At 39.2% G+C, this 12,887-nt stretch overlaps 1 protein-coding gene across 1 annotated transcript; it reads right to left on the bottom strand.

Annotated features, from left to right (window-relative positions):
• Window positions 1-5,704: 5,704 nt before the first annotated feature.
• LOC119901365 (plasminogen-like) lies at window positions 5,705-10,681 on the bottom strand. Its single transcript, XM_038716993.1, has 10 exons — window positions 10,523-10,681; window positions 10,283-10,430; window positions 10,058-10,193; window positions 8,557-8,820; window positions 8,300-8,461; window positions 7,824-7,986; window positions 6,700-6,853; window positions 6,420-6,555; window positions 5,976-6,242; window positions 5,705-5,866 (listed from the first exon to the last, which is right to left on the bottom strand). Exons 1-10 carry the CDS (start codon window positions 10,581-10,583, stop codon window positions 5,705-5,707), a joined length of 1,653 nt encoding a protein of 550 aa, XP_038572921.1. The 5' UTR covers window positions 10,584-10,681.
• Between the last annotated feature and the right edge of the window lie 2,206 nt (window positions 10,682-12,887).

Consider the following 12,887-nt stretch of genomic DNA (forward strand, 5'->3'; position numbering starts at 1 on the left):
TTTACAGAAGCCCAACAGTTCCCACCAAGAGCAAGCACTAGGCGACAGAGGCAAGGAAAAACTTCCTTTTAAGAGGCAGAAACCTCGAGCAGAACCATGGCTCAGGGTGGGCGGCCATCTGCCTCGACCGGTTGGGGTGAGAGAGAGAGAGAGAGAGAGAGAGAGAGAGAGAGAGAGAGAGAGAGATGTAAGGAGAGAGAGAGGGGAGGGAGGCAGCCTACACAATATACACACAGAGGTACACACAGTGAAGGTAATGTTGCTATAGACTAAATGAAAAATGGTACAGATATTTATAGTAGTGTTAATGGTAACCATCGTAATGTTAATGATTATAATAACAATAAGACTAGCAACAATAGTCGTTGCAGCAGAGGGTGTCGAGCAGGAACACGGGGGCAGCAGGTGACCCGCAGCCACAGCTCCAGACTCCACAGCTCCAGAGCCAGAAAACCTGCAGGAAGTGATAGGAGAGAGGAGAGAGACGAGAAAGCACAAGACTACCAGAAAGGGGAGAAGTTGTGTTAGTAACATGCAATAATGGGATAAGGTTGCATACAGAGGGAGAGAAAGTAGAGGAGAGAGGAGCTCAGTGCATCATGGGAAATCCCCCGGCAGTCTAGGCCTATATCAGCATAACTAAGGGATGGTTCAGGACTCACCTGAGCCAGCCCTAACTATAAGCTTTATCAAAGAGGAAAGTCTTAAGCCTACTCTTAAATGTGGAGATGGTGTCTGCCTCCTGAACCCAAACTGGAACCTGGTTCCACAGGAGAGGAGCTTGATAGCTGAACGCTCTGGCTCCAAGTCTACTTTTGGAGACTCTAGGAACCACAAGTAACCCTGCATTCTGGGAGCGCAGTGCTCTGGTGGGGTAGTAAGGTACTATGAGCTCTTTAAGATAAGATGGTGCCTGATCATTAAGAGCTTTGTAGGTAAGAAGAATGATTTTAAATTCTATTCTGGATTTTACTGGAAGCCAATGCAAAGAAGCTAAAACAGGAGAAATGTGATCTCTTTTCCTGTTCCTGTCAGAACACGTGCTGCAGCATTCTGGATCAGCTGAAGAGTCTTAATGGACTTTTTCGAGCAGCCTGATAATAAGGAATTGCAGTAATCCAGCCTAGAAGTAACAAATGCATGGACTAGTTTTTCTGCATCATTTTTAGACAGGATGTTCCTGATTTTCGCAATATTACGTAGGTGAAAAAAGGTCCTTGAAATTTGCTTAATGTGAGACTTAAACGACATGTCCTGATCAAAGATAACTCCAAGATTCCTCACAGTGGTGCTGGAGGCCAAGGCGATGCCATCCAGGGAAACTATATCTTTAGATAATGCGTCACGGAGGTGCTTAGGCCCCAGAGCAATAACTTCAGTTTTATCTGAGTTTAACATGAGAAAATTACAGGTCATCCAGGTTTTAACATCCTGAAGGCACATTTTAAGTTTAGCTAACTGATGAGTTTCATCTGGCTTGATCGATAGATATAACTGAGTATCATCTGCATAACAATGAAAGCTTATGGAATGTTTCCTGATAATATTGCCTAAAGGAAGCATATATAAAGTGAAGAGGATTGGTCCAAGGACAGATCCTTGAGGAACTCCATGAGTAACTTTGGCGTGCATGGAGGACTCATCGTTAACATGTACAAACTGAAATCGATCTGATAAATAGGACTTAAACCAGCTTAGAGCGGTTCCTTTAATGCCAATGAAATATTCCAGTCTCTGCAATAGGATCTGATGGTCAATGGTATCAAATGCAGCACTAAGATCTAATAAAACCAGTACAGAGACAAGTCCTTTGTCTGATGCAATAAGGAGGTCATTAGTAATTTTCACCAGTGCTGTCTCTGTGCTATGATGAGCTCTAAATCCTGACTGAAAATCCTCAAATAAACTATTGCTCTGTAGAAAGTCACACAGCTGTTTAGCAACTGCTTTCTCCAGAACCTTAGAGAGAAATGGAAGGTTAGATATAGGTCTATAGTTGGCTAAAACATCCGGATCAAGTTTGGGCTTTTTCAGAAGAGGTTTAATTACAGCTACTTTAAAGTACTGTGGTACATAGCCTGTTGATAAAGATAGATTGATCATATCTAGTATAGAGGTGCTGACTAAGGGTAGAACATCTTTAAGCAGCCTAGTCGGGATGGGGTCTAAGAGGCAGGTTGATGGTTTAGATGAAGAAATTATTGAAGTTAGTTGGTAAAGATTGAGGGAAGCAAAACAGTCTAAACATGTATCTGGTTCTACAGCTGTTTCTAAGGTTCCTGAGTTAAGAGATAAGTCGGTGCCAATTGAGGGCAGGTCTTGGTGAATTTTGTCTCTAATAGCTAGAATTTTATCATTAAAGAAGCTCATGAAATCGTAACTACTGAGAGCTATGGGAATACTTGGCTCAATAGAGCTGTGACTCTCTGTCAGCCTGGCTACAGTGCTGAAAAGAAACCTGGGGTTGTTCCTATTTTCCTCTATTAATGACGAGTAGTACGCTGCTCTGGCATTACGGAGGGCCTTCCTATAAGTTTTAAGACTATCTTGCCAAATTAAACGAGAATTTTCCACTTTGGTGGAACGCCAATTCCTCTCAAGTTTCCGTGATATTTGCTTTAATTTGCGAGTTTCAGTATTATACCATGGAGCTAACCGTCTTTGTTTTAGTATTTTCTTTTTTAGAGGGGCTACAGAGTCGAGTGTCATTCGCAGCGAGCCTGCAGCACTATCAACAAGATGATCGATTTGGGAGGGACTGAAATTAGCATAGGAGTCCTCCGTTACTTTGTGACTAGATAATGTATTTAGAGCTGATGGAATCGCATCCTTAAATTTAGCTATGGCACTATCAGATAGACATCTTGTATAGAAATTTTTGCCCAATGGCGAGTAGTTCAGCAATACAAACTCAAAAGTTATCAAACAGTGGTCGAATAAAGAGGGATTCTGTGGGAACACCACTAAATGTTCAATTTCAATACCATACACCAAAACAAGGTCGAGGGTGTGGTTAAAACAGTGAGTCGGTTCATGAACACTCTGAGAGAAGCCAATGGAATCTAACAAAGAGATAAACGCAGTACTGAAGCTGTCATTCTCAACGTCCACATGAATATTAAAATCCCCTACAATAATAACTTTGTCCGTTTTAAGGACTAAAGTTGACAAAAGCTCTGCAAATTCAGATAAGAATTCAGAGTACGGGCCAGGTGCTCGGTACACTATAACAAAAAGAATTGGTTGCAGTGATTTCCAACTTGGGTGCGAAAGACTAAGAACAAGACTTTCAAATGAGTTATAGTTTAGTTTAGGTTTAGAGCTGATTAGTAGGCTAGAGTCGAAGATAGCTGCAACTCCACCTCCTCGGCCTGTGCCTCGAGGAATGTGAGTATTAATATGACTGGGAGGGGTGGATTCATTTAGGCTAACATATTCTCCATCACCCAGCCAGGTTTCAGTAAGACCAAATAAATCAATATCATAATCTGATATTAGTTCATTTACTAGTACACCTTTAGAAGAGAGAGATCTGATGTTTAAGAGTCCACATTTAACTCTCCTATTCGTTTGCACTATTGCTCTTGTGGTTTTAATTTTTATGAGGTTTTTATGCATAGCTCCTCTTCTGTTTACCTTTTTAAATAATTTCGATGGTCAGGGGGCAGACACCGTCACTATAGGATTTTCACTAAGTAACTCCTGAAATGGAGGAGCAGAGAAGTGTGTTAGACTGCGACTCTGCGTAGGCGTTCTGAGTTTATTCTCAGAATTCTGACTTTAAACTCAGATATTCACATTTGGGCTTTAATGTTTTCACTGTTATAAAACTATTGCTCTAGTAGATGACGGAGATAAAACGATAAAAGTTATTACAGTCTTGACTTGGTGAAAGGATTTGTCATGTAAAGCAGTCAAATATTCACATTTGTTGGATTTACATTCAGTCAGTGCTTTTTCCCCCTATATTCAGATGCAGTTGTAACAAATGTAGCATTTGATACATATGAATGTAAGTTGTTGCCCCATGCAGTGCATTACAAACCTCCCTCAGTCTAAGCCAAACAGAGTCTGTTACCTTAAGAGAAAGCTGTAGCCCATGGTTCATCTCTGTCTGTCTACCATGCATGCTGCTGGAGTTAGTGGCCTTACAGGGCACCTAAGGCCACTTTAACCTACAACATCCTGTTTTGCTTTGCAACTTTGTTTTGTTGCCACAGTGGAAATAGTGCCACGTTGAAAGTGTCTCTGGATGTCTTTGGACCCGACAGAATCTTCAGAGATGATTAACTAAAAATCTGACAAAAAATCAGTGGTCACAAAACTCATTTCTTCTACAACCTTCATTGTGTCAACAAAAGCAAATGACTTTACAAGGGGCAATATTTAATTTTAATAATGTTAACTGATTTTGTATAATAAAGCCAACAGGGGCTGGACAGAAGTTCAAATCTTTACCTGAAGCAAATGAGCCAAAATAGTTTGAAACGACTGCATAAAGGAAGAGTTTGACATTTCAGGGACTATTATTTGCTTTGTTGCTGAGTGTTAAATGAAAAGATCAATTACACTCTAACGTCTAAGTGTGGTTTCATTGTTCTCATCTAATTGTCAGCAAGAAAGTGAATAAGTGTGTTTCCAAAAATGTCAAACTACTTTTAAGACAGGTTTTGGATTTAGCACTCTCAGAACCTCACCACACCTTTACTCTATGCAGTGTTGTTAGAAAACACTACAGCACATTCATTCTGAGAATAAGAACACAATTATACGTTCTGCATTAAACTTACCCTGCATTTCAGTTAAAGAGCAAGCACTTTCAAGTCTCCTTTCACCCTTCACCACTATACTAATCATTTTGCATGTTTCATATTTTTAAACTCACTTTTTTTGAAGCTGAACTGCATGTACTTTCTTGCCCAGTTGAGCGTGCAGAGATACACACAATCAAAAACATGAAAGTTTAAAACTGACAAGTACAGAGACTGAGAGAGGCCATTTTGTCTTTCTCTCAGATTTCTGACACTGTGTTGGACCGCCTCCTCTCCCTGCTTGTGGATACTACTCAGCCACTTCACTAAGTGAACCTCAGTTTGATGAGTTTTATTGGTGAAAAAAAAACACAAGACCAGTTGTCTTTGATGTGGATCTAAACAGCCCACATTCGTTTGAATTCTGTGACAAACTAGATGAACCACTGAAACCACAGTTTCTAGATTCAGGTTTAATCTTCAATGTTCTCGTGTCACAGTTAGGAAACTCATGCCCTGGTTAAATTCATTTCATTATTAATTGACAGCTGATAGTTTACCAGTATTCCCTTTTGGAAAGAAAACCTTATATATAGGTACTTATACATGTATATTTAACTTGCATTACATTTCTGTCTTCTGATGAAGAATATATCCACAGGAAATAAAATATTTGACATTCGACACTGAAGTTTTATTTTTCATTTCAGATAAAGAGCAAACATTGACAGAGCAACTTAACACAGCAATATCTCCACTGTATAATAATACTGTAATAATAATTATGATTATTATGGTTTTATTTAAAGAGCACTTTTCAAGCAAAAATCACAAAGTAATTTCCAAAGAAATAAAGATGTCAATTGTTAAGAAAGGCCATTCTGTAAAAGTGAGTTTCCAGCAGACCTGATGCTAAGTGGAAGGCAGTTCAACACAGTAAAGGTATGCTATATTTAACAATCCTTTTTCTTGAGAACATTTTTGATCCAGGGAAGGTATTTTGATATATCTGTGTAGACGTTAGGAACATTTGGGTAGTCACAGTTTTTTCTCATGTTGAAAGACACGACACCAACAGCCTTCCCACTGCACACCAGAGGACCACCCGAATCACCCTGTGAGGAGAAGGAAGCTGCATTTGTTTATTCAATTTCTAAGACTAGAAAGCAGTGAAGCTAGAAACCAGCTGACACTTTCTATGAACTGACAAATGTCAAAACATACCTGACAGAATCCTTTGTTTGTGCCATATCCACCGGCACAGATAACATTGGCAGGAAGATTCAAGCCAATAGCAGCCCATTCTTTCTTACAGACCTCCAGGTTGACAAAGGGCACGTCCACCATCTTCAGTACATCAACAGCTTTACCATGAGTTTGAGTCCAACCCCATCCAGCGACACGGCACTTTTCCTTATCTTTTATTTTATTGTCAGCCTTGGTAAGTAGAATCAGTCTTACTCTTTTGCCCAGTTGAGCTTTCTTAGACAGCTGGGGAGACACAAATTCACAAAGTGAAAATTAAAAACCAGCAAGGACCACTTTATAGCATAGATAGTATCAGACCGCAGGTTAAAAAGTAAAAAAAAAAATTGTCTGAAGATGGAGTAAATGGTGAACAATGCACGATTTCACCTAAGACTGTTAGATTGATTAATATCTACTTACTTTGAGGAGCATGATGTCACTCCCAGATGAAGGTTTCGAATAAGATGGACGTTTGCATCTCTTTACACTGTATCTCATTGTGTTATTATCAACCTTCTTGAGATCGTGGGTGCCAAGAACAACACTTAAAGGAATCCTGAGTGAATGATTATTGAGATGTTGTATATAGTTGTATCAACAAATAAAATAATTAAAATAAAATTTAAAAAATGAATAAATTTTAAGATTTGCTTTGTAATTACATGAATCAAAGACTGCTGAAATAGAAAAGGAAACCCACATTTTGTCATCACAGTGCGCAGCAGTGACCACAAAGTCTTCACTGATGAGGAATCCTCCACATATATGATGACCCATGTTGTTCTGCACAGAGGCCATATACAGCATTGAGTTCTCTGGGGTATTTTTACCATTTATGATTTCACTTCCACGTGCTTAAAAGAAAAGAGGAAAAAAATTAGTTAATGTAGCATGTATAGACAAGAGACGTTGAACCAGATTTAGTAATCTTACCGTGTAGTCCAAGACATGTCAGAAGATAAAAAAGCAGAAACTTGTGCAGTTGATGCATCATGCTGGGAGCAAATTCAGCCTGTTGTCTTTGGGGTGACAATACATGACCCTTATATACAGCAGTTTTCTCAGTAAGTTTTCATCTGCGTCACCATGACTTCTTTAGCCGCATCCTCTGTGCATTGCTCGATGCAACCCTTAAATGTCTTTTAGTGGTAAGAACCCGCGGTCAGTAAAGACAAGAACAATCATGCAGTGCTGACTTTTTTTTACAATAAATATAAAGGCTGCAGTTCTGCTGCCTCAGCAGCCTGAAGCACCTTATGTGATCAGCACATGATGAGTTTAACAAAGACTGTGATGTTAACCCATTTACTCTCTTCTACATTTATTATCATTGAATACATTTTTCCTCTTGTGTCTATGTCTCACTGTTTGTATTCCACTAAAATTCTTAGTTAGATGAACTGAAGTGAAAAGCAATCTTTTGTTACACCAAAATTAAAATGAGTAACAGCAACCACAGCTTCAGGTTTGAGAGTCGGTGTTCTCACAGTCACAAGTTATGTTATCATTGACTGAAAGCTAGAAGTCTAACAGAGCATCCTGACTCATCTGTCAGTGTTTCACTTTACCAGTGGAGCATGTTGATTGTAGTATAAACCTACTTTTACTGTAAGCTGGACCTGAACAAGTATGTGACCCTCTGGTCTGAAAGGTATGAATCAAACATTTGTATGTAATTATTCTCACATAACAAGAACATAATGAGAAATGTTTTCAAATTCCAAAGTGTGGAAGTAAGAAGAGAAGAGCAAATATATTTAAAAAGGTGCATTTACGTGGTGTGGTTTTATTATTTGGATGAGAAAATTAAGAAGATTAACTCACTTTTGCAGCCAGCCTCAAATATCCTCTTGCCTGTAACCCAAGCATTTCTTTGAACTGTGAGATAATCTTGATGAAGCACAGAAACCACAGAAAGTTTCCAGCTGCAAACTTGATCATTGATGTCTCCACAGTCACAGTTATGAAACCATAGCCCATTATCTTTTTAAAGACGTTTATTATGTAACAGATGGCAGTCTAAATGACGTCTGATGATGATATATTTGACCAGAATTGACATGTTTTTAGATGAATTTGCCATTTTGACTGTGGATCTCATAGGCTTTATGCAACATTATTTAATCTTACCCTGAGAGGTTTTGTGATTATTTGAAGAACCTTGGCTTTTAGCATGTACTGATGAAAAGTATCCCAAAAGGAAACACATTTTTCATTTGGCGGACAAAGCAGCTGACAAAGTGACTCAGACAAAGCAAGAGATCACAATTAAAAAACAATCTGTAATATTGTTACATTCAACATTTCTTTTTCTGGAGAATCTCTTTTATCCAGGGAAGAAATTTTGATATATCTGTATAGATGTTGGGTACATCTGGGTAGTTACAGTTATTCTTGCTGTTAAAGGAAACAACACCAACAGCAATCTTCCCCTTGTACACCAGAGGGCCACCAGAATCACCCTGTGAGAAGGAGGAAGCTTCATTACTCAAGATGTTTAAACTATTTTTAAACCACAAACCAGTTGGCATTTTCTATTGAAGGGCAGAAAACATACCTGACAGAATCCTTTCTTTGTTCCATATCCACCTGCACAGATAATATTGTCAGGAAGGATATTATGCCATGCCTTCTGACACTTTTCCAGCTTAATGATGGGAACATCCACCTCTTGCAGGTCATTAACAAGTTGACCACCAGTTCTTGTCAATCCCCATCCAGCTACTTTGCAGTTTTGGTTTTCTTTCAGATTTATTTGACGACTTGGAAGTTGAATTGGCTTAATTAGTACTTTTTTGCTCGGGCGAGCTTTCCTCGACAGCTGAAGACATTAAAAAAGAAAGTAAAAGTTAAAAACTTGCCACACCTTATTTCATAACATTAACCTTTTTCTCCAACAGACTTCAAGCTATGAAGCTATGCCATGAAGTTTGAATGTGGTATTGCATCAATATACACGGGTCAAACTTTTGGGGAGTTCAGGTTTTCCAGTAATTGGTGTTGCACACCTCTCAGGTCACAAGAGTGAAGAGCGCACTAACTTATGAAATTATGAAATCAAGAAGTGTTTTAATATATTTTTACTGTGGTAATTGTCTTGATGCAACACGTGTATTATTTTATTATTTTGACAGCAAATAAACAAAAAAATACTAACTTACATGTCTGTTGTATTATAACAGTAGAAGAAATAAAAAATGGCCTTGTGCCAAATTTGCCTTGAGCCAAGAAAAGCGTAGCCAGTGGGAGAAACACTACCTCGCATGTGTTGTGGCCTTCACAACACGAAAAGCAAACCCAAAAATCAGAAAACCTTTTTGAATAATGAGCTGAGAAGGGTCTATCTGCAAGTCTTGCAGTCTACACTGCATACCCACTTCACAAATCAAACACCCTGAGATAACTTCCTGGATTAAGATGCTCAGGGGACATTCGAAAGCATGTCCTGTAGTACTGTGCACCCAAAGATCTATTTGAGCTGGTAGAGAAATTGGCATATAAGTGTCTGATCATGATTTTTGAGTCCAGTATTCAGTTCCTCTAATATATAAATGTTAAGTTAAGCAAAGTAGCTGGTCTCGGCAGCAAGCACATACAGCAAGACCCAGGGGAAACATGTATCAGTCAGTCACCACCTGCACTGTTTTCAAACACTGTTTAAGGCTGTAAAGTTTTGATCACTAGCCCTTGTTTAGTAACATACGTAAAAGCCAAGTAGGCGGGAGAAGGTGAGGGACTTGGTCAGAGTGCGAGCATGTGGCCGCTTGCTGGAGGCAGCATGTGACAGTGTAGACCTAATACACATCGAACTCAAAAAAGAATCGGTACAAAAGGATTGTTCATTAATTTTTTTAGTGCTTGTGATTTATTTTATTGCTAGCTTTGTGATCAAAAGTGGTTGTTGCCCTGAATGGTTCTGACAGTCCTGTATTTTTGGTAGTTTTTTACATTTCCCCTAAATGACATGTTCTTTTATTTATTGAACCATAACATAACTTATTACGGTAAAGATGCATGATGTCACTTGGGACAATGAGGTTAAATAGATATCTACTTACTTTGAGGAGCATGATGTCATTCCCAGATTCAAGTCTCTTATAAGATGGGTGTTTGCACCTCTTCACAGTGTATCGCATTGTTTTATCATCAACCTTCTTGAGATTGTGGGTGCCAAGAACAACACTTGTAGGATTCCTGTATGAATAATTATTGAGATATTCACGGAATTATTTAATTGATATTTAGACGATTCAAAGACAGCCTGATGAGGAAAGGTAACTCACTTGTCGTCACAGTGTGCAGCAGTGACCACAAAGTCTTCACTGATGAGGAATCCTCCACATACGTGACCCTTGTTGTTCTGCACTGAGGCCATATACTTCATCGACTTCGCCTTGGTCTTTTTACCATTTATGATTTCACTCCTAAGCGCTAAAAAGATAACGATAAAAAAAGAGAACATTGTAATCAATGAAGTTCTCATTTGTAAGCTGGAGAATAATAATCAGAATTGGTGGTCTTACCATTTCCTCCGAAACATGTCAGAACATGAAAAAGCAAGAACATTTGGAGACCAAGCATCATGGCAGCTTCACTCAGCTTGTCGTCTTGGGGCTGTCAAAGACCCCTTCATGGAACAGTTTTTCTCACTAAGCAACCACATGGTTGTCACCTCACACCTTGACTTCTCCTGTCATATCCTGTCTTTGTTTGTGCATTTTCAACTGTCATGTACTCATGAATACACATGCAGTATTGCCATTGTTACAATCAATGTAGCAACTGTTTCTGAGTTACAGTAAACACAGCCTGTCAATGCATTCTCCCTCTACCTCTTTTGACTTTCAGACTTTGTATTTTGGACCTGCTCTCACTGTTTGGATACTACTTCTTGCACTGCCTAAATTTAATAAGTAAAGAAAATAGATTTAGATTTATGGTTCTATTTTCATCATCTGCTTTCTGGTTGTGAGCTTTTTGCTGTTGTTGGTTTGCTTTGAAAACAAGATAATTGCGCTTCCCCCGCGGGGCTCAGGGAACGGCTGCCGCCAGTAGGCTTGAGCCCCGCTTACAACTCCTTGCAGAGTCTTTCACACTCCGCCCCTGGCCTACATGCTTGCAGCAAGTAATGATTCAGCAGTAACACAGTTTTTTCCTCACACGGAAAAAAACGGAGCTGCCCCGATGGCCATGGTATAGTTCGCACACTGATTTCTTTCATACATCGTCATTTGACGGGTCATTTTGACAGGTGGATATGGAACAAAGAAAGGCATATTACTCACATCTGTTAATTTTTTTTAACTTGACCAGAATTGAACATGTCAAGTAGCCTACATCACATTCTCAGCAGAGAGGGCCAGAGTCTGAACAAATACTTTAATAGTTTAGAGGGTGCCACTCCAACAGGTTATGTCAAAGTTACACACACACACACACTCTTATACATGCATGCATTTTTATTTTGAGTTTTCATTTATTCAGTGTGTACAGAAACATGCAAGTGTTGCTACATTTTGTTGTCTCACAGTTGCACAGTTGCTGTTACTTAGGTTAGTACTTCATGATATCCAGCAGAGAGTGCCAGAGTTCACAAAAAGACTTTAAAAATTGCTCTGCCATTTGACCATCAGAGGGTGCTGCTTCTACCTCAGTGCAAATAAAAAGTGAAGTCACAAATTGAGCTGTCTGATTCCTAAAGACTTCTGTCTGCCTTAAATGCTTTATGTGGTCCATTAAAGTCAGCTCACTTTAAGCAGTGAGCAAGTCACCCCACTACAAAAACACGGGGTAGTGTATCACAGTTTGTGACGTTGAGGGTGTTTATTAAGTGGGACAATGATATGCGAAAAGGGGCCATCCTTCTTCTATGGACTGTACCCTAGCTGGAAATTAAACATTTGCATGTTATGATTCCCTGATTACAAAGTGTGAAATGGAGTCAGGCAGCTAGAAAATCTACAATGGCTATAATCCTGTGCTTTAAAGATATCAACATGCAAAAGAACCAATAGCCTAATATCTGATTACGTGGTGTGGTTCCATGAATTGGGTTCAAAAAAATCTAAATTTCTGATAAACAGCAACAACAAACAACAGAATCCTCCTGCTTTAGGGATGAAACATAAGACCTTGGAGCCTCAGAGACTCAGATCCAGATCAATTTGACTTCTCCCAGCTGCAGCCACTAAGTCTGGTGCTGAGGCTGGAGGAGCGCAGGACAGGATGGGAGAAATCCCTGCATGGTGATTAGGGAGCTACTGCATTGTTTTGTTTTTCAGCTTATTAGTGGTTCTTTTAATGTAAATGTCAGTGGGGTTGAGATTGATCATTCCTTGCTGTCTCTTCTCTTCAGTCATCATATTTGACAACTCTTTATTTCTGAATTTGATGTGGTGGACAGCCTCTGTGTTCAAATAGAAAATCTGAATGAATACCATGCGTGATTATGTCACTGTGACTGGATTTATGAGCTGCTCTGTCACATTGAGTTATTATTACATACAAGATAAAACAGTTTTTCTGAGCCACACGTTTGTTGTGAAACCATAATGTACAAAGGCATTGAGCCAGGGGGGATTTGTCATTGGTTTGGCCCTTGACTTTGGCCTGGAGTTAACCTCACAACTTGTCTAGACATTGCTGTCTTGTTAGAATGTTTTTGCCACATTTCACTTTTTCTGTTTCACATTCTGTCTACATGTGCTATGGTACAGAACAAAATACACATTATATACAGCTTTTTTTAAAAGCCCTAGTTTTAGCCAGGATTTGAGTGGAAGATTGTTTCCTTCTGCTGGAGTGGACATAGCGTCCTTTAGTTTTCCAGGCAGCGTCAAGTTCTTTCTCCTACACGATGACAGACATTTGTGTGCCTTGCTAATTGTC

This window comes from Micropterus salmoides, unplaced genomic scaffold (genome assembly GCF_014851395.1).
Source record: "Micropterus salmoides isolate LMB-PRFRI ecotype aquatic unplaced genomic scaffold, ASM1485139v1 Ms_hic_scaffold_13, whole genome shotgun sequence".
In the NCBI taxonomy this organism is placed as follows: Eukaryota; Metazoa; Chordata; class Actinopteri; order Centrarchiformes; family Centrarchidae; genus Micropterus; species Micropterus salmoides.

Bases quoted from the DNA above. Each gene is read 5' to 3' on its own strand.
- LOC119901365 (XM_038716993.1), bottom strand. From the start codon at position 10,583: ATGATGCTTGGTCTCCAAATGTTCTTGCTTTTTCATGTTCTGACATGT. The intron at 7,987-8,299 runs TGAATGTAACAA...AAACGTCTTTAA, and splicing joins TTCTCCAGAAAAAGAAATGT to AAAGATAATGGGCTATGGTT. The intron at 5,867-5,975 runs GTATGTTTTGAC...TTCTCCTCACAG, and splicing joins CAAACAAAGGATTCTGTCAG to GGTGATTCGGGTGGTCCTCT.